Source organism: Mobula hypostoma, chromosome 1, assembly GCF_963921235.1.
Source record: "Mobula hypostoma chromosome 1, sMobHyp1.1, whole genome shotgun sequence".
Classification (NCBI taxonomy): Eukaryota; Metazoa; Chordata; class Chondrichthyes; order Myliobatiformes; family Myliobatidae; genus Mobula; species Mobula hypostoma.
This window is the reverse complement of record NC_086097.1, coordinates 196,427,759-196,449,727: the sequence shown is the minus strand read 5'-3', so window position 1 is coordinate 196,449,727 and position 21,969 is coordinate 196,427,759. Positions and strand designations below refer to the sequence as shown.

The 21,969-nt window shown below is 40.6% G+C and overlaps 1 protein-coding gene across 8 annotated transcripts in view; it reads left to right on the top strand.

Moving 5' to 3' along the window:
- Window positions 1–14,942, top strand: part of greb1l (GREB1 like retinoic acid receptor coactivator) — a 293,936-nt gene extending 278,994 nt beyond the window's left edge. For all 8 annotated transcript variants that reach the window (XM_063062702.1, XM_063062729.1, XM_063062718.1 and 5 more), the window contains 2 exons: window positions 5,226–5,364; window positions 6,370–14,942. In XM_063062702.1, the coding sequence (XP_062918772.1) occupies window positions 5,226–5,364; window positions 6,370–6,533 (303 nt within the window). In that variant the 3' untranslated portion in view covers window positions 6,534–14,942. The remainder of the gene's footprint in view (window positions 1–5,225; window positions 5,365–6,369) is intronic.
- Window positions 14,943–21,969: the final 7,027 nt, after the last annotated feature.

Sequence of the window (21,969 nt, the reverse complement as noted above, 5' to 3'; positions counted from 1 at the left end):
ATATGTTACGTACCCCGTAACTGGGTTGCCAAACTAGCAGAAATGGATCACTCAGTTGGAGTCTGGATTACTAGAACTAAGAAAGTTTTATTAAAGAAACAAGCAACACAGTACTCTAATCAAAAGGATAATAAATGCAACAGTTCAGCAATGATAAACACACATGTACACAGAATTAAGATAACAGGATCAATCAAGCTCTATCGTTGTCTAGGGGTAAATGACCAGTTTCAAAGTGACGCAAAGTTCAGTTCAATTTAGTTCAGCTCAGTTCGCAGTAATCGCTGCCGTGGCGATGGACAGTGGGGGGAAGGAGAGAGAGAGCAAAACGAATGAATATTCAAAACGGCTTCCACACACAGACCTTCGCAGTCAGCTTTCGGGCGAGCCCTTTGTGATGTCATCTGAGGTCACCGACCGTGACCCCCTCTGTTTCCAGATACGGTCGTTTCTCTGCGGTGAACCCGGCACCCAGGCAAGGGTGGACACACGCCAGGTTCCCGCCGATCGTGCCTTTCCACCCTGTGCGTCTATGGCCTGGTCCCGCAACCGGCCTTCCAAAACTTCCCACCGACTTGTGAGAGACGCACCGCTTCCAGGGTCTCGTTACCTCAGGTGTCGTGTGTGTCTTGCCTTAGCGAACCTGTCCCTTTTTATCCCCCTGCTGGGGTATCGCCTGTCCATCACTTCAAACAGTTCAGGGTTCAAAGGGGGAGCCGATCTTGACAGCTCTCCTCCCGTTACTCTCTCCCGTCCCTTCATTAACATCTCCAAATGCTGCTCCATTGTTTTCCTTATCTCTCTCTCTCCCCTGAAGACAGGTGGCAGACCAACTGCTGATCCCACTGGTGCCAGCACAGGACAGCTAACATCTTAATCTATGTGTATTCTCGTCACACTTCCCCCCTTTAAGGATTTTTACCGGGGTAAAAATTACAAACATGAATACATTATTTGATACACACAAATACACATTTTTATCAGCTATTTGGCTAATACAGCGAATTTGAAGTTGTCAACACCTGACAGACAGTCAGCCATCACATTTTCTGTTCCTTTTATATGTGTTATTAATAATCCCTTAGACCAGGCTCCAACTTAGCAAACTTCGTAGTGGCCAAAAACACCGATGAATTGCGATCAATGTAACCTCTCTTTTGGTTTTGTCCCGGACCACAATAACAAGGGTCGTCCCATTCCGACTTAGTTTTCTCTCGCAAGGGCTTAGTAGGAGGGGGAGGGGTAGTAACCGCAGAGTTATTGCAAAACTTCCAACAGTACCCCACCATCTCCAAGAGCCTTCTGAGGGCCCTCTTGTCTGTCAGGGTTGGGATGTCAGAGATAGCCCGCACTTTAGCTTGCATTGCTGCCAGCTGCCCCTGTGTCACCACAATTCCCAGGTAAGTGACCTTCGTGTGGCCGAACTAATTTTTTTCAAGGTTCACTATCAAGCTGGCTTCAGACAGCCGTATTACATCACCATTACACACCTCTGTGTTTGTCAGCCCTTTAGTCACTGAATTACTCATTCTATAGGGCTGATGCTCGCTAGGCTGGCCTAGTGTAACAAACACCACCCAACGTCCCAGTTCTTTGCATCGCCTCGGGACAATCAAACACACGTGTGTGAGTCGTTTAATTACTTCTCCTAAAGAGTCGCTTTGTTCGGGGATTAAGGGAGAGACCTTATCAACAGAGCTGGCCAAAATAATAGCCTTCTCCCATCTGGTTGTTACCATACTCATCTTTTCAAAATGGTTTTTTCCTCTTATCAGGGGGCCCCTAGCTTCATTGATTTCCGCGCTAACACCGACTAGGTTTGTTAGCATATCAAAAGCCTGTGACCGTCTCAGTTCGCGTTGGCCATAATCAATAACATCCTTCTTTTGGTGCAGCCGGTAAACCTCTTTCATGATTCCACCAACTGTTTCCTCCAGCACCGCAAAATGTCCACCGGGGGGTACCTTGTGGGCCAGGTTAAAAATCTCATCCCCATAACTCTTTTGCACCACCCCCCATTCCTCATCTGCGGGTAATGCACTTGGTTTCCCTTTCTTCCTTAGCACTTCCTCCTCCACACAATAGCCTACTAGTTCCCTTGTTAATTCTGCATCAGAGAGAGCTGTCTCCACCAAAACCATCAGCCCCTCGTCTCGCTCCTGCGCCTGCACAAATTCTTTCCTGGCTAATGCTACGTCTGTCCCAGCTCCCTCACTACTTCTTGTTTCACTACACTCCTTCTTTTCACTTTCTACCCCCTTCTCGTACAAGGCTGGCAGAAACGTCTCAGCTAAATTCACTACCGCGGTCCCGTGATGAACCTGTGAGTCCATGGGCAGGGCCTCAATGCTGGCAGGCTGACCTGTCAATCTCACGACTGGGAACACGATTCCCCCGGCGAGGTCATTACCGAGCAAGACTTCCACGCCTTTCATCGGTAATTCGGACCTCACCCCGATCGTGACTAGTCCAGAGACCAGGTTGCTTTGTAAGTGTATCTGGTGCAAAGGGATGGCCTCTGTCCCTTCCCCAATACCTTTGACCTTGACCTCCCCAGTCTGGGTCTCTGAGCTAAACTCTAATACACTCTTCAGTATCAGTGACTGACGTGCTCCCGTGTCTCTCCAGATCCGCACTGGAACTGGTTTTAATCCCTCCTTCACTGACACCAATCCGGCCGAGATAAACCTCTCGCACCCTTCCTGAACTTTGGCAGACCTGTCCTTCCCTAGCGGTTCGTTTACCAGCTCGATACAGCCAGTCAAAATCGCCGTTTTTCCTTTTCCCGTCTCCTTCTTTGGGGCAAAGCACCTGGACGCAAAGTGTCCGACTTTCCCGCAATTATAACAGACGATCCCAGGAGACTTCCTACCAGACTGCTCCCTGTCTACCTCATCCTTCTCACTAGTCCCCGGCTTACTTTCTGACTTTTCTGGCGGACTCTCCCTGCCGTCCTGACTACCTTTACTTGGGGCAAACTTCATTTTATGCGTCAACGCATACTCATCCGCTAACTTAGCAGTTGCGGCTAACGTGGCTGCCTCTTTCTCATCTAGGTAGGGTCTCATACCCTCAGGGACACAACCTTTAAACTGCTCAATCAGGATCAGCTGTAGCAGTCTGTCATAATCCCCCTCTACCCCCTTCGAGGCGCACCAACGCTCACAATATGTCTGCATCTCACGGGCAAACTCTAAATACGTGTGGTCCCACTGCTTCCTCGCATTCCGGAACCTCTGCCGGTATGCGTCCAAGACCAACTCATAAATCCTGAGGATGGCCTCTTTCACCACCTCATATCTCTGGGCATCTTCCGCGGACAAAGCTGAGTAAGCTTGTTGGGCTTTCCCTTTCAGTACACTCTGAAGCAAAACAGCCCACTTATCCCTCGGCCAGTCCTGACTTGTAGCAACTTTTTCGAAATGGAGAAAGTACCGATCCACATCGGTATCGTCAAATGGGGGAACCAGCCTAACCTCCTGGGTCGCCCGGAACCCTCCACCTTGGTTCGGCACGGGCCCCTGCTCGGCCCTTATCTTTAACTTCTCCAGCTCAAATTCCCTTTCCCTCTGCCTCTCTCTCTCTTCTCGCTCCCATTGCCTCTCTTTCTCTTCTCGCTCCAACTGTCTGTCCCTCTCTTTCTCTTCTCGCTCCAACTGCCGTACCCGGAACTCGTGCTCGAGTCTCAGTTTTTCAAGCTGCACCTGTACCGCGTCTCCAGCAGGTTTTTCAATAGACACCACCTCCAGCTCGCCTTGGGGAAACACACCTTTAGATACATAGTGCTCTACGATAGCTCTGTGTATCTCCTCTCTCCTCATTGTCAACTTCCCCTTAGCAAGATTCAACCGTTTGGCCACAGCTACCAATTCCGATTTCCTGGCACCCTCTAATGCCTCCAAGGTCGGTGCCTTTATAAATTCCTCAGCCTCCATTTCTGCTGTTTGTCTTTTCTTTCTTTCTGGAATTTTTGACCCAATCAATTTACTCCATCCCAAATTTAGCGTTCAAAATCGCGGACGAGAACCCCACTTATGTTACGTACCCCGTAACTGGGTTGCCAAACCAGCAGAAATGGATCAATCAGTTGGAGTCTGGATTACTAGAACTAAGAAAGTTTTATTAAAGAAACAAGCAACACAGTAGTCTAATCAAAAGGATAATAAATGCAACAGTTCAGCAATGATAAACACACATGTACACAGAATTAAGATAACAGGATCAATCAAGCTCTATCGTTGTCTAGGGGTAAATGACCAGTTTCAAAGTGACGCAAAGTTCAGTTCAATTGAGTTCAGTTCAGTTCGCAGTAATCGCTGCCATGGCGATGGACAGTGGGGGGAAGGAGAGAGAGAGCAAAAACGAATGAATATTCAAAACGGCTTCCACACAGACCTTCGCAGTCAGCTTTCGGGTGAGCCCTTTGTGATGTCATCTGAGGTCACTGACCGTGACCCCTCCGTTTCCAGATACGATCGTTTCCCTGCGGTGAACCCGGCACCCAGGCAAGGGTGGACACACCACCAGGTTCCCGCCGATCGTGCCTTTCCACCCTGTGCGTCTATGGCCTGGTCCCGCAACCGGCCTTCCAAAACTTCCCACCGACTTGTGAGAGACGCACCGCTTCCAGGGTCTCGTTACCTTGGGTGTCGTGTGTGTCTTACCTTAGCGAACCTGTCCCTTTTTATCCCCCTGCTGGGGTATCGCCTGTCCATCACTTCAAACAGTTCAGGGTTCAAAGGGGGAGCCGATCTTGACAGCTCTCCTTCCGTTACTCTCTCCCGTCCCTTCATTAACATCTCCAAATGCTGCTCCATTGTTTTCCTTATCTCTCTCTCCCCTGAAGACAGGTGGCAGACCACCTGCTGATCCCACTGGTGCCAGCACAGGACAGCTAACATCTTAATCTATGTGTATTCTTGTCACAAATACAAACACACACAGCTGATGTTATTTAAAAACTGTTGTAAGCATGGTGTGAAGTCTAACAGATAGATAAGTGCACATAACTACACTAGTTAGAAAGCATTTGGCATCGGGTTCCTGTCCCAATTAAGTGGCATAGTGCTCCTAATAAGCAAAGGAAATCCTGGCTATTTTCTCAATCAGCTGTTCTTTAAGAGTTGTTCCAAGTAAGTGGCTGCCCAATTAACTGGAATCCACCATATTTGACGTTTTTTTTCAAGTTGTATGTATTGAACTTTGCTTTGCTTTATCATTCTCAGATTTCTGTTTGTTACATAAGTTCACGACCTCATTCAGTTAATATAAAATCTGAGGAGGTGTTGTTCAGTGGACTTCTACTCTACCTCTGTGACTCATTTGTCGTTGCTGACTTTCTCAAGAAATTCATGTTTCTTAAAGGTAATGGAACATAAGTTCTCTTTATGTGGTAGTTACACTTGATGACTACAGAATTGATATTTAGTTTTATTTGCCTTAATTTGATGATTTCCCTGATGAAAATTCCAGATTGTCCTCCATGGTTTACTCACCAACAAGGGAGCAGATTAGGACTCTAATTTCTTCAATTAAGACCTGCTCTGCTGCTTAAGCTGCACATTGTTTCCGGCATGTTGCATGCAGATTGTTGCACACAAAATGCCTCTATGGATAAGCACCTCATGAACACACAAATGCTCAGTCAAATTCTCTTTTAGTAATCAGTTGGAAATTCCATGATGAATTTTGCACAACAAAATTGATCTCTACATTTTTGGTTGGCATTAAAGAAAATCATCTGCTGCAGTGCAATTTGCAATAGCTAATATGATGAATTGAAGCATGCATAAAGTATAAATGCATGATGAACTGACAGAAAAATTTGCAATAATATTTTTATTGCTGTCTGCTGCCACTTGATTTTGCACTAGCATGCTTCTATAGATCCAGGTAATATGCTGCCATCTTTTACATTATGCTGGACTCTCTCTGTCTTACTGTTGATTATTGAATCTACCTTTTCAAGCTAAAATTGTGCAACTTCTCAGTTGACTGATCACTTCTGGCTAGAAAAGAGCACGTTGATTCATTTCAGTTACTGCCACAACTGCATATTTAATCAATGTGCATATCTAATCCAATTTCCCAACCCGGTACCCATGGACCCTTTGCTTAATGGTATTGGTCCATGGCATAAAAAAGGTTGGGGACTCCTTCTCTATACTTTGTTTCTCTCCTATATAGCTCAATTGTTGGAGATTATTCAGATGGCAGATAGATTGTAATAACTATTGGCTTTTAGCTTATTAATGTGCTTGTCTTACTGTTATATAGTGGGAAAACGACTAGCATGAGGGTGATGTTTTCTTTTTTAGAACACTGAAATAATGCTATTTATGTGAAATGACAAATTATTTTCTTTTAAAGCTGCCACACTTTGTGTGATCTGTCAAGACCGAAGTTCATTACGTCAAACTATTGTCCGTCTAGAATTGGAAGATGAATGGCAGTTCCGGCTGCGTGATGAGTTTCAGACAGCCAACAGCAGTGATGATAAACCACTTTATTTTCTTACTGGACGGCACATTTAAGTTCACAGATAGCAAGAAATAACAGGTGATGGTGACGGGTGGCACAATAACAGCATAATAGAGTACAACTTATAATCTCAAAAGAAGGGTAAAGTGACACATTTTGAGTAGAAACAAAATGGGTAATTTTTCTGGTTACCTAACTGAGGTCACTTTATCAAACATTTACAGCAGAACAGGGACCGTGTGCTCAGTGTATAAGAAGGATCTATTAACCAAGGTCAGTTTATTCAGTAACTCCAGAAGGGAGTCTTGTGTGCGATTTGCAAGGAAAAAGGCATACGTACACCATGATAAAATCAAGCAATTCAATTTTCAGAAAAAGGCAGGGCAAGATGCAAAATGTTTTTTTTTCTTCATTAGAACCAATCAAACCAATGATGATTCCAAAACATAAGAAAAATAGACCTGGATCAACAAATAAGGTGAACGACTGCCACCAGAAATACTTCACTGAAGGAATGGAACAAAATCAGTGGAGCAAAAGCAATTGAAGATTGTACTTTAAGGATCTCCAGTGTCGCCATTCTTACTGTACATAATTACAGTTAAGCTCAGGGTTTTGAAAACAGGTGACAGTGGAGAAGGATTATCCATAATCACACCACGTACTATTTCTTTTTGTTGGGTTTTATAGTGCATGTTTCCATGTTTATTTGGTTCCTAACCTGACAATATTTTTAAGCAAGCTCTCATATCTTCTGGACATTGTAATCTAAATACTAGGGAAATGTAAAATGTAGTTACATGATGTTTTCAAGTGGGACTATTGCTGATTTTTTTTAAGCGGCAATTGATCCAGAAACATTTTCCCACCAGAGATTTGCAGGCCTTTGTTAATTTTTTAAATTTCACATACACAATTGTCTTGTCTTCTCTTATATATATTTATAAGACCTCTTTTTGTATTGTACAAGTAGTTGCATGCTTGTATTTTATATTTACAGCATTATTATGTTTAATATTGCCTATTCTCATATAACTGATTACCATCATTCATTGAATCTGATTTTGGAAAGTTAAAGCAAATCCACGACAGGTATTACTAAAATAGTAAAAGCTAATGGTGGATGATGTGATTTTTGCTTTCCTTTTGTGTATGGTATATATTTCTTTTTCAAAGTAAATGTACACAAATATGACACATCTAATGATTCCTTGCTTTGTGCCTGTAATATGTATTTTTAATTTTTGTTACTGTTTAAAGAGATAACCTGTGGGAAAACAAACATAACATTGGTTTAATTGTAATTCTTTTACTGAGTTAATTCATAACTTTTTGACCATTTTTTCCCCTATATCTACAACAGTCTCTTTGCAGGGAATGCAATGATAATCTCAATGGCAACCAAAAAATATAAAATGATAGTAACTGTATAAAAATGTGAAATTGCCCCTAGCTCCTAACCTACCACTCTTCTCTCAGGCAACAGGATTATAGACATATAATGTAAGTTGGTTTTATAATCTTTCCAAAGATTGATTATTTGGCCTGTAACCACCTGGCAAGTTTGAAGTAAAATCATTCCAAATAGACAACGAAAGAAAATGATCCTATTTTAGTGTTATTTTTCAATTGTAATTTAAGAATAAACTGTAGGCCTGTCAACAGCAAAGTGTAAATGATCAGACATCAAATGAAAGTATGGGCATTACAAAGTAAATAACACTGGACAACTTTTTTTCAAAAGTGTTGCTTCCTCAGAATTTTTTTTGTTTATGATAGACTGCTTGAAGATGAACGCAAATATAATTTCAGACTACTTGTATCACATAGGAATTTGGAGAAACAACAAATTAACTTTTATTGAATATAATGTGTTTAATTGCATAATAGTGCTGATGCTTTGCAATAGTTCAACTAAGTTAAAAGTATTTTGTTAATGATTTTCATTTGTACTCAGTGTCTGAGGCTTCTTGCTTAAGTGTCCAACAATAATTCACCAGCATTTATGGATTCCAGTTGCCCTGGTATCTTTTCTCCATGACCGCAATGTCCTGATGAAACCTTTCACCATGCTTGTCACTAACAGCACCAAGATTTGCAGGGAAGAAGTCTAAATGGGAGTGCAGAAAATGAATCCTTAGTGACATGTTGCACTTCATGGTTTCATATTCTTGAAGCATGCTTTCAACCAGCTGCATGTAGTTTGGTGCTCTGTAGAAGCTGAGAAAAATTTCAATAATTTCCTTGAATGCCTTCCATGTGATTTTCTCCAGTCCCACTAGAAATTCTTCAAATTGCCTGTCATTGATGACCTGTTTGATTAGTGGACCAACAAAAATGCTTTCCTTAATCTTGGCATCAGTTATTCTGGGAAGCATCTGTCTCAGATATCAAAATCCTTCATAGAAATTTTTGTGCCTGGTGATAGCAAATTCCATCCTTACAGTCCTGAACTCAATAATTATTGCTAACACCTGTCCTGCCATGCAGCAGCCACGCCGCCTAAGCATGCCTGGACAAGATAGGAAACTTTCCAGCTTACATTGTAGGCAACATTTTAATTGACTTGTATTATGAATTGAAATAATAAACATAAGTTTATTTAAAAAATGGTGCATGATAGGGAAATTTCACGGTGATTTTCATGATCAATAGCCCAAAATTCATAAGATACACCTAAAGGTATTTAGGGAGCAAAATCTTTGTTGTCCAGTGTAATTAAATCACACTATTACTGCAGATAAATGAATTAAAATGAGTAAGATTTATCTTTTATCTTACAAGGCATTTCTCTTCCTCCCCAACTCCACTCCTCCCAGTGCTTGCATTCGACACAATATTCAGAACAATAACAGTCCTTGAATAAACTCTTTATTCATCTACTGTTATGCGAGCTTTAAACAAAAGGGGCTTGTGGGTTTTAAAAGTAATTCATGTAATTATTATTTTGAGTTGAATTATGTAAACATGAAGGGCAAGCCTTATTGTCACAGATCTCAGGTAGCTTTGTATTACATGAATGTATTGCAGAAGTTCAAATTCCACTGACAGGATAAAGGGCCACATTTTGCAGACTGTGACCTAGACTAAAAGTACCCTAAAAAAATTGTATGCTTGTTGCAGCAAATCTTGCAGAACCTGTCCTCAATCTGTCAATCCCATTAAATCAGTACATTTGCCATGATTGAGATTCTTCTATAGCATTACACCCCAGTCCTGTCAATGAACTTTTTGCATTTTTATGACTGAATGTATGCTGTTAGTTGCAATGCTGTTATCAATGTACTTTAAAATTTTTGTGCTTAAGAGAAATACACCTGCATTTTCTGTACTCCATATATCATCAAAATGGTAGACCAAGTAATTGAAAGACTGGAAACTTGAAATTCAGGCTGGAGTGATAACTTTTAGTTTTAGGTCCCTTGCAAAATTGTTCTCACACTGTTTGAAAAGCCAAGGTAATTTAATGGTATACAATGTGGAGCGAATGATTTTTTTTTGTAGGTAAATACATTTTGCACATAACTCAGTCCATTTGGAACATGTTGGTTTCAAACACTAATTAGTTGTGGAGTGTATTTTTCTATTTTCCTTTTATTTAAATTTATATTGAACATTTATTAGCCTATTTCCTACAATGAAATGTCTCCACAAATTGTCTGTGCTGCAGACTACAGCCTCTAGTCTCTGTTTCATTAACATCAAAGATTATAGACTTGGTTTACAGATTCAGCAGCAGCAACGTTCGATTAGAGTCATACAGCATGGAGTTGGGCTCTTTAGCCCGACTCATCCTCTATATGCCCTTTATAATTTTATGACCTATACAAGGTCACCTTTCAGCCTTTGGCACTCGACTGAGAATAATCCCAGCCTATCTTATCTCTCCTTTACTCTAAGCAATATCCCGTTAAAACTCTCCTGCATTGTCTCTGTTGCTGCAATGTTGTCCTTGTAGTGTGCCAACAAGAATCATGTCTAGTACTCCATCTGTGGCCTAATCAATGCCTGATACAGCTGCATCATGTTTTAGCTCAATCCCATGGCATATTAAGGCAAGAATGCGAACTACCTTTGCCCTTACCCCCACCACTAGTCACTATTAACTTGCTGTATAGCCCGAAGTCCCTCTGTGTAACAGTGCTTCTAAGGTCCCTGCAGTTTACTATACATTAGAAAATCCAAATGCACAACTTCGCACATCTGGAATGAAGTCTATCCGCCTAGACTCCACCCAACTTTCCAGCTGATCTAGGTCCTGCTGTATCCCAAGATGACTGTTTTTGATATTGACAACTCTGCCATTTTTTCTGTGATCTACAAACTCACTAATCATCAATTTATATAGATTAAAGAAAAAACAAAGATTCTAACACCAATTCCTGTAACACACCACTAATTACAGACTTCCATTCAGAGAAACAAGTATCTGCTACTAAACTCTGCCTTCCATCATCAAATCCATTCCAACTCATTTACTAAAACACTCTGAATTCCTTGTGCCTCAACTTTTTTGGATCAGCCTATTGTGTGAAACCATGTCAAAAGCTTAACTAAAGTCAACATATGTTTACCATCATTTTCCTAAATGACCTCAATAATCTCATCAGATTTGAAACAGGATTTTCCATGTGTAAAACCATGCTATTCCCCTCCTAATAAAGCTCTGCCTTTCCAATTGATCGCTAATCCCATCTTTAAGGATTATCTTCCAACAGATTCCCTATTATGCAAGGCTCAACACTGATCTTCTTGTGTATGGAAGACCGTCTGATACCCTTCAGCCTTTCTCATCTAACCTGCAGCTACAGGTTCAAAATAAAACCTCTAAATTCCCCAGCAATTTCTGTCCTTGCTTCCGTTAACATTGTGGGATAGATTTCATTAGGCCCTGAGTTAATATTTCTAACACCTTCCTGGTTCAAGCACATTTCAGACTATTAAGCATTCATCTTTCCCAACTCTCCATCTTCCTCCTTAGCAAATATTAATCTGAAGTAGTCATTCAGGACACCAAAGACTTCCTTTTTGACCCTGAAGGGGCCTACTACTTCTCTAGCAACTGTCAGTCAAGTATATTTAAAAGACGCAAACAGGAATTCTGCAGATGCTGGAAATTCAAGCAACACACCCATCAAAGTTGCTGGTGAACGTTTATAGCTGTGAGAGTCAGTAGGCTTATAGTGGACATCAGTGGATAAGCTGTCTCCAGAGACAGAGACAGAAAGATCTAGAAAGGGGAGTGAGGTGTCAGAAATGGACCAGGTAAGCTTGAGGGCAGGGTGAAAGTTGGAGGCAAAGTTAATAAATATTATAGCTGTGAGAGTCAGTAGGCTTATAGTAGACATCAGTGGATAAGTTGTCTTACTAACTCTTCCTTCAGTTAGTCCTGACGAAGGGTCTCGGCTTGAAACGTTGACTGTACCTCTTCCTAGAGATGCTGCCTGGCCTGCTGCATTCACCAGCAACTTTGATGTGTGTTGCCTATATTTAAGAGTTGTTTTTCTTTTTTTAAATTTTGCTGGGCAGTGCAATTTCATATCCCCATTTTGCCATCCTAACTGATTTCTTAAGATCTCTACTTATCTTTTGTTAACCTCAAAAGGACTCACGATAACAATTTTCATAACTCACATAGACTTTGTTCATTTTCTGAGCAAGTCCTCACTTTGTTCCTTGATCTTACCAAATTTAACTTCTTACACTTACAAACACACATTGACTCTGAACTTTTGCTTTCAGATACCTTCATCTGATGTCATATTTCCCTTCTAGCAACTGCTGCAAATATTCTTTCATCTTATAGGTGAGTCCTCCCCCAGCCTAAGACCTGAACTCTAGGTTCAACTTATTGATTGTCACTGTTTGCAAAAGGTTCCTCCACAGACGTTTCCACCACTTGCATCCTCTTTCCCTAAAGTAAGGCAGAGAAACAGAAACTACTGTTTCCCAGTAGTAGTAATAGGTTAAGACGTTATTCATTGGGATGTAGGAGACTAAGAGATGATCTTTTAGAGGTGTACAATCATGAGGAGCAAAGATGGCTGACTGCACAGTCTCATTCTCAAGGAAAGGGAATCAAAAACTAGACAGCATGGGTTTATGATGAAAGGGAAAAGATTTAAAAGGAGCAAGTTGTTCATACAGAGGGAGGTGCATGTATGACATGAGCTGCCAGAGGTTGTGGCTGAGGTAGGAACAACAATGTTTATAAGACATTTAGAAAGGTACATGTATGATAGGTTTAAAAGGCTAAACACAGGCAAATGGATTAAATGGGCAGCTTGGTGGCATGGACAAGTTGGGCCAAATGGTTTCTATGCTGAATGACAATCCATGTTGCTCTAAAACCCCTTCATTTAAAAAATGCCACCCAATCTCAGCCCCTTACAGTAAGGCAATCGAGGTCGATATTGGGAAAGTTAAAACCACCCACTCACTAACTTAACCCTGTTACCATTTGGTCTTCCAAATCCTCCTATTTGGAGGTCTATAGTATAATTCCATCAAAGCTGATGTCCCAAGCCAATTGGTAAACAATATCCAATGAAAAAAGCAATACGGAGTGAAAGAGTTAATTAACCTGTTCTATATTTCAATTTTCCCTACTATATTAAAGTTTGGGCTGCAATAGTGACAGTTTAAAACATGTCTAATGTTTAATGTTTCTTTGAAAATGCCCTAAAGCATACCACTGCTACACAACCATAAATTTTGAATTATCCAGCAATGGTGCTCAGCACTGACAGGCAAGTAAACAGAAAATTCAGGAAAAGTACAACAGAACAAATCATTAGCTTAAAAAAAAGTTTGTAATGTGTCTATCCACATTCTATCTCAGCATTGGATGTTTGAAATTCTTAGTAGCCTGTGAAATGCCCCCATATCTTTACATAAAATAATTTCCTTCAAGACTAGTATTCAAAAAAATATTTATGCATACCCATTTAATAAAAATTGCAAATAAAACCAGTGCATGAAAGAAAGCATTCATCAAAAGTATTAGTGTCTTGGCCATGTAGGTATTTCTTAATAAGATCGAGTAACTTAACTTTGGTGCTTAGTACAAGTTAGCTATTAGTGATATTATCTACCTGTAATACACAATAAATATCATCATGTCAGAGGCAATGCTCAAAAGACAATCATTTGCATTCTTTACGTTGATCAGGTTTTGTAGATTTAGAATGTACAGAGTAGTTTGAATTGTAATTCTGTGCGTTTAACCATACAGTTATCAGTCATCAATGGATCAATGAAATAGGTTTCTCTCATAAACAAATCTTTTCCCAGTGTGGGTCCAGCAGCTCATCCCCAAGGTTCATGAAAGCAAAATTATGTTGGCCTTAGACCTGTAGCACATCCTTGAGGAAGGCATTTTCTTTCTTAGAATTGATCAAATTTATCAGACCACATTGGTGGTCTGATCTCAATAATCTCCAAGGTGCTATCCAATAATGCTTTTCTCAAAACTACAGCTACATAATTAAGTATTTGTTTGTCCGAGAGTGCCATTTAAAACATCTGTTGTTTACAATTTACTTCTCCTCCTACTAGCCAGCTCAAAACCCAAATAATGAAATTGACATTTTAGGGTAATATCATCCAAGTTTAGCAACACTCCAACCTCCAAACAATGACCTTTTTAATACCATACCAAGATGAGTCAACATCGCGTATCTTTTGGCCACTTCAGGCAATCCCTTTGGCCATAATGGGAGACGTAATTACTTTGGGATTTAACTATTTCAGTTGACCATTTTCAGTTTTCAAAGGTTTGCATCCTCTTTTATCTCATCACTACTCAAACGCCATTGTATATTGATAGCACATTACAGCCCTCAATGTCCATCTCTTAACGTCCTGAATAACAAAAGCATCATGGTACCACAGCAGCAGCAGGTATCACATGTAAAAAACAAACACATCTTCCTTCAGGATCCAGAATTACCATATTTCTTTATATTAGTTGAGTAGAGCTATATTGAGTATTACAGTTCCAAAAAAAAATTAAAAAATGGAAACATGCAGTTGTAGAACGAGTGCAAGTTGGAAAAGGTCCCACTCCAGCCTGAATGTTACTTTTAGATAACCTATAAATTTTCCCAGTTCATTTCAATATTTTGCTTAATGCCATGTATGGTAGCTACATTTGAAATTAGCAGTGCTACACCTGAAAAAGAGTATTTTTTTCTGTCGCATGTAAACAGTAGTCAATTTAAATATAAAATCTAGTATTAGACAAGCTCTAGAATATGAACAACTTAACTGTGAAGTTTAAATTATGCAATGGCTTTTCTGTAACTCAATAGTATGTTTTATCTAATTGCTGCTTATCTTTAATAATTCTGATTTTAATTGCTTTTTGGATCCCTAAATATAGTGAATTTTGTTTTGCTGACCAAATCTACCTCAAGTTTCAACATTTGTACAATGTTCATGTTGTCTTACTGCAATCGTGGTTCCAGTTTGTTTTTGATTGTGTTAGTTTACTTTGAATCTATTAAATTGATGTTTAAACTGGAAAAATTGTTGAAATAATTTCTTAAAGATATTCTTCATGTAATTATCTGCCAGTTTGCAAAAATCGTCCCTCATATACAAGAGCAAGTTTTATTTGGAACAAAAAAACCAGTAGCATATCAGTTAGGTATTCAAAACCAAGAACCATCTTGCATTTATAATTGATAGGACCAAATTGTTTTAAGGGTTCATTATATCATATAAGGAAATGGACATCTGAGCAAAAAGAAGTAACTATAAACTGTTCTTTGGTTGGGATTTGGAAGGATATTGAATTTCTTTGTTCTCTATTACTGGCTGTAATACTCAAAGGTTTTTTAAAAAAAAACTCTTGTGAATAAAAGGGTAAAATTAGAGTGGCAGAACAAGAGCTGACGGAGGAAATTCACCCAGAATAATTTAACAATCCTTAATCGCTCAGTTTCAGAATGTGCCAGGAGAACAATCTTTTCTCTGTACTTGGTATATTGAGCAAGGAAGCTTCCTTCAGTTTTTGATGTTGTAGTTATTCTATGGCAACAGAGACAGCATATTAAATTTACGTTTATTTATTACTGCTACAGTAAAGCAGAGATCAAATAACTACTTTAGTTCCTTTTGTTCTAGGTTCATGTTATCTAAGCTGTAAAAAGTACCATGGAACAATTTTTTTAATACAGTGACATCCAAAAATGGACTTGCAATTTGAGTTGATAGCTGTGGTTATCAGATTTTAAGGTCCAGTAGTTATGTTGGATTATTTGATGACTCATTGATGACTCTTAAGTATGGTCTGTCAATATGCTTCTGATTGAAGATTCAAATGTAAAGTTTAAAAAAATATATCTCTGCAAGTTAAGCTGATTGCTTAAAATATTGAACCAAGATTCTTTGGAACGTAGAAAGTTGAGGGGGGACTTGATAGAGTTATTTAAAATTATGAGGGGGATAGATAGAGTTGACGTCGATAGGCTTTTTCCACTGAGAGTGGGGGAGATTCAAACAAGAGGACGTGAGTTGAGAGTTAAAGGGCAAAAGTTTAGGGGTAACATGAGGGGAACTTCTTTACTCAGAGAGTGGTAGCTGTGTGGAACGAGCTTCCAGCAGAAGTGGTTGAAGCAGGTTCGATGTTGTCATTTAAAGTTAAATTGGACAGCTTTATGGACAGGAAAGGAATGGAGGGTTATGGGCTGAGTGCAGGTTGGTGGGACTAGGTGAGAGTAAGAGTTTGGCACGGACTAGAAGGGCCAAGATGGCCTGTTTCCGTGCTGTAATTGTTATATGGTTATAAGATAAATAATATTTTTAGAGCTTGAAGCAAAAAAATAAAAGCATCAGCAGATAAAAGAAATATGATATCTGCTTTTATGATATATAAAACCAATGTCAATCACAACCACTGCACAAACCTATTATCTGTAAGGCCCATATCAAGTCCAACAGGCAGGGCCTTAAACGCTGAGTGTGCTGAAATACCTGTCCTCTAAAGTAGACAGGGAAGTCAGGACCAATGGAAAGGTGATTGGTTGCTGGGTTCAGAGGGGCTCTGAGTAAAAAGTGTATTTTAACTTAAGGGCAGATATAGACACATTTGAACCAGTGATAATTAAAATCAATGCTGGAAACCTTGTAATAAATAATTACTGTACCAACATTGATTAGCGGTAAATCTAATAGCTACTATGATCTCCTAAGTTCAGTCTGTTTAGTGTCCAAAGATGCAGAAGTTGATCGAATCTGGGTATGATATTAGTCCACAGCACGTATTACTTGAAAAGCTCTGGCTTCATACTATTCTCTGGCAAGCAAAGCTGAACCTGATTCTTCACAGTACTTGGCTATGAGTTGATCGTCTGCTCTCTAAGCTTGCCTAACTCCATTTCTGACATCTCAAATTCCAGCCCAGCCTCAGCTTAGTTAATTTGCTGAAATTCTTATACACACTCATTCCATGTGATCTCTCATATTCCATCCTTAATAAACACACAACTGAAAGCTAAATTCACTAAACATTCATGCTGTCATACATGGGATTTGTTAAGTTTGATGATGCCTAGGTTACGTTCTTGACCTCCTTGTGAAATTTCTCCACAATTTAGGAGCTGAGAGGTAATGTTGCAGCTATATAGGACCCTGGTCAGACCCCACTTGGAGTACTGTGCTCAGTTCTGGTCGCCTCACTACAGGATGGATGTGGAAACCATAGAAAAGGTGCAGAGGAGATTTACAAGGATGCTGCCTGGATTGGGGAGTATGCCTTATGAGAATAGGTTGAGTGAACTCGGCCTTTTCTTCTTGGAGCGATGGAGGATGAGAGTTGACCTGATAGAGGTGTATAAGATGATGAGAGGCATTGATCGTGTGGATAGTCAGAGGCTTTTTCCCCAGGACTGAAATGGTTGCCACAAGAGGATACACGTTGAAGGTGCTGGGGAATAGGTACAGAGGAGATGTCGGGTAAGTGTTTTTTTTACTCAGAGTAGTGAGTGCATGGAATAGGCTGCCAACTACAGTGGTGGAGGCAGATACAATAGGGTCTTTTAAGAGACATTTAGATAGGTACATGGAGCTTAGTAAAATAGAGGGCTATAGGTAAGCCTAGTAATTTCTAAGGTGGGGACATGTTGGGCACAACTTCATGGGCTGAAGTGCCTGTATTGTGTTGTAGGTTTTCTATGTTCTAACCTTGCCATAATCTCTGAGGTTTTCCTTTCCTACAAGCATCAATCATCACTGCATTCCTCTCATAGTGGCATCTTCTGCATACACTAATACTCCACAAACCCAGCAAGCAGTAGCTTTATTTGCAGCCTCACTTGAGATTCTTGTTCCTACAAGTTCTATGACTCCCTCCGTCTCACTTCCTTATCACCAACTACCCCGAAGATGCTATGAAAACCATTGATTAATCTTTAGGTTACATCTTATGGGGCTTAATGTAAATACAAGTTAGGGTATCTAGGAGTTTTTAAGAAAAGCAACAACTTTCCTACAGTGTTTCTTTCCCCCTCAAAGTTAATCCTTACAGTTCAAATGAACATAGGTACTATGTTCATACCTGGCTGGAACCACCAATAAGTCCAAGCTATGTGATCGATTTATAACCAACATCACCTGATTAACCCTATGTGGGCAAACTTAGCAAGATTATTTTTGGAAATACAGTATGAGGAAATGGTCCAAAGCAAACTGGGGAAGGTGGTGGGAAAACAAAGCCTTGCTTGATAGTATAATAGGAGTCCTTGGTTTTAAGTGATTACTAAGAATCAGAGCAATACAGCATGAATACAAGCCCTTTGGCCCAACAAGTCTATGCCAATCACATTGCCCACCCAGCTAGTCCCAATGTCCTGCATTTGGTCCATATCCTTCTAAGCCCTCTCCCTCCATGTATATATCTGAGTGCAAATAAATAGTATTGTTGTATCTGCCTCAACCACTTAATCTGACAGTTTATTCATCACCCATTTCATGGGAAAAGTTCCCCCAGGTACCTTTAAAAATTTCCCCCTTACCCTAAATCTACAACACTGCAAACGTCCTAGGCACATATGCAGTATACAGCTAGACTTTTACATAGTGCTATAGTGATTTTCTATATTGCACTGTATTGCCGCCACAAAAAAAATCAAGACCTATGAGAGTGATGACAAACCTGATTCTGATGTGGATCTCTGTTGTGAACAGTGGGAAGTGGGTAGGGAGACGGGAATCATGGTTGGGAAAAGGGGGAGAGGAGATGGAGAATGAAGCACCAGAGATGAGATCCTGTAATGATCAATAAGTCAATTGTAATCAAATGACCTTGCCTGCTTTCTCAAGGCCGGATCTGCCTGCAACCATGCCACCCCTTCTGTACCACCTGTCCCACAACACTCCACCCTTGCCATTACCAACAATCTTTGCTCTTGCCATATTTACAAATTAGCTCTTTGCTCTACTTTGAAAAACGCCTTACAGTGCAAAGGTCTTAGGTACCCTAACTGGCTGTATTTAAGACTTTTGCACAATACTGTATACCTCCTAGTTTTAGGCTACTTTGGGGCGGGGGGGGGGAGGCTGTTACCATCCACCTTATCTATGCCTCTCATCACTTTAAATATTTCTGTAAGAATACCCATTGTAGATTCTTTGTTCCACGTGGGCGGCAGGATTGCACTGTGGCTAATATAATTCCTCACAGCATGAGTGATCAGGGTTCAATTCGCACCACTGTCTGGAAGGGGTTTTACATTCTCCTTGTGATGTCACGTGTTTCCCTCTGGGTGCTCTAATACCCTTCCACATGCTATATTGGTGCCTGATGTATGCCTCCACCACCCCGCCCCCCCCCCCCCCAAGTATTTAGATTGTTTTGGTCAATGATGCAAATAACATATTTCACTGTATGTTTTGATGTACAAGTAACAAAATATCTAAACTGACCAATCTCTTTATAACTCAGAGCTACTAGTACTGGCAACATCCTTGCAAGTCTTTTCTGCACTGTCCAATTTAACTATGTCCCTTATAACAAGGTGACCAAAATGGTACACAGTGCTCCAAGAACAGCCTCACCAATGACATAAATAATTGCAATATAATATCTCAACACTAATACTCAATGCCTTGACTGATGAAGGTCAGCGTGCTAAACATCTTTTCCACCTAAATGGTGCTTTCCACAAACTGTTACTACAAAGTTCCCCTGTTCCATAACATTCCCTAGTGCTTTATCATTCATGTATTGACTTTCATTTGTTTGACTTTCCAAAAAGTATCACCTGACATTTATTAGTATTGACACCCCTTTGTCCAACTTCCCTAAATGACCTGGTAATCTACGGGAAATTAAACCCAGTAATCTGCAATAACCTTATTCACTATCAAACACACCACCTAATTTTGTGTCATCCACACTGATTAACACTTGTGCACTTGCATCCATATCATTTATATAAATCACAAATAACAAAGGTCCCATCACCTACAGCACATCACTCACTACCAGCCTCCAGTGAAACAACCTTCACACACCACTTTCTGCTTCTAACCTTTGAGCCGATTTTGAATCTATCTAGTTCCATGCACAGTACTGAATGTACAGAATCTCCAAATCTTTACTCCACAAGTGAAAGGTTATTGGAAAGGGTGAAATTATGGAGGATGGTCTGTTGAAGGTGGAGGTTTATGGGAGTGCAAGGCAAAAACAAGGGAAACCATAACATTGTTTTGGCTGGAGTAAAGCAAGAGCAAAACTATGAAATACAGACATGGCTGAATGTTTTGTCAACTATGGTAGAAGGAAAGTCAGTTAACTTTTGACCAGTATGTGACAGTTATCATTGCACATAGAGGCTATCTATACAATTATTAAATGGGCGCATGACTGGTGCAAATGTTTATTCACTCCAAAGAGTAATCTTGCAGCAGACATGGAAAGTGTGACATGAATGAAAGGATGAAAGGTGCTTCACTTGCAGCGGTTGGTGTTGGGACTGCTTCTTTTAATGTTATATAGTCAATGGTTTGGATGAAGGAATTAACGGTTTTGTAGCTAAGTTTGCAGATAGTACAAAGATAGGTGGATAGGCAAGTAGTGCCGAGGAAGCAGGGAAAAAGATTTAAAACAGATTAAGCAAATGTCCAAAGAAGTGGTAGATGGAATAGTGGAGCAACTCACATCAAAGTTGCTGGTGAACGCAGCAGGCCAGGCAGCATCTCTAGGAAGAGGTACAGTTGACGTTTCAGGCTGAGACCCTTCGTCAGGACTAACTGAAGGAAGAGCTAGTAAGAGATTTGAAAGTGGGAGGGGGAGGAGGAGGTCCAAAATGATAGGAGAAGACAGGAGGGTGAAGGATGGAGCCAAGAGTTGGACAGGTGATTGGCAAAAGGGATATGAGAGGATCATGGGACAGGAGGCCCAGAGAGAAGGAAAAGGGGGAGGGGGGAACCCAGGTGGGCAAGGGGTATAGTCAGAGGGAGAAAGAGAGAGAAAGAAAGAATGTGTGTATATAAATAAATAATGGATGGGCTACAAGGGGGAGGAGGGGCATTAGCAGAAGTTTGAGAAGTCAATGTTCATGCCATCGGGTTGGAGGCTACCCGGACGGAATACAAGGTGTTTTTCCTCCAACCTGAGTGTGGCTTCATCTTTACAGTACAGGAGGCCATGGATAGACATATCAGGTTGGAGGAACAACACCTTGTATTCCGTCTGGGTAGCCTCCAACCCGATGGCATGAACATTGACTTCTCTAACTTCTGCTAATGCCCCACCTCCCCCTCGTACCCATCCATTATTTATTTATATACACATTTTCTCTCTCTCCTTTTTCTCCCTCTGACTATACCCCTTGGCCATCTGGGTTCTCCCCCCCCCCCCCTCCACTTCTCCCTGGGTCTCCTGTCCCATGATCCTCTCACATCCCCTTTGCCAATCACCTGTCCAAGCTCTTGGCTCCATCTCTCCCCCTCCTGTCTTCTCCTATCATTTTGGATCTCCCCCTCCCCCTCTCAAATCTCTTGCTAGCTCTTCCTTCAGCTAATCCTGACGAAGGCTTTCGGCCCGAAATGTCGACTGTACCTCTTCCTAGAGATGCTGCCTGGCCTGCTGCGTTCACCAGCAACTCTGATGTGTTTTACTTGAATTTCCAGCATCTACAGAATTCCTCGTGTTTGCAGATGGAATATGCCAGGAAGTGTACAGTTGCAAGAAAAACATTGTGAATCCTTTGCAATTACCTGGTTTTCTGCATTAATTACTCATAAAATGTGGTCTGATCTTCATCCAAATCATAATAATAGACAAACACAATCTGCCCGTACTAATAACACAAACAATTGCACTTTTCATGTCTTTATTGAATACATTGCTTAATCATTCATAGTCCAGACTGCAAAAAGTATGTGAATTCTTGTATTTAATAACTGGTAGAACCTTCTTTAGCAACAATAACCTCCACCACACATTTCCTGTAGTTACCGATTAGACTTGCACAATGGTGA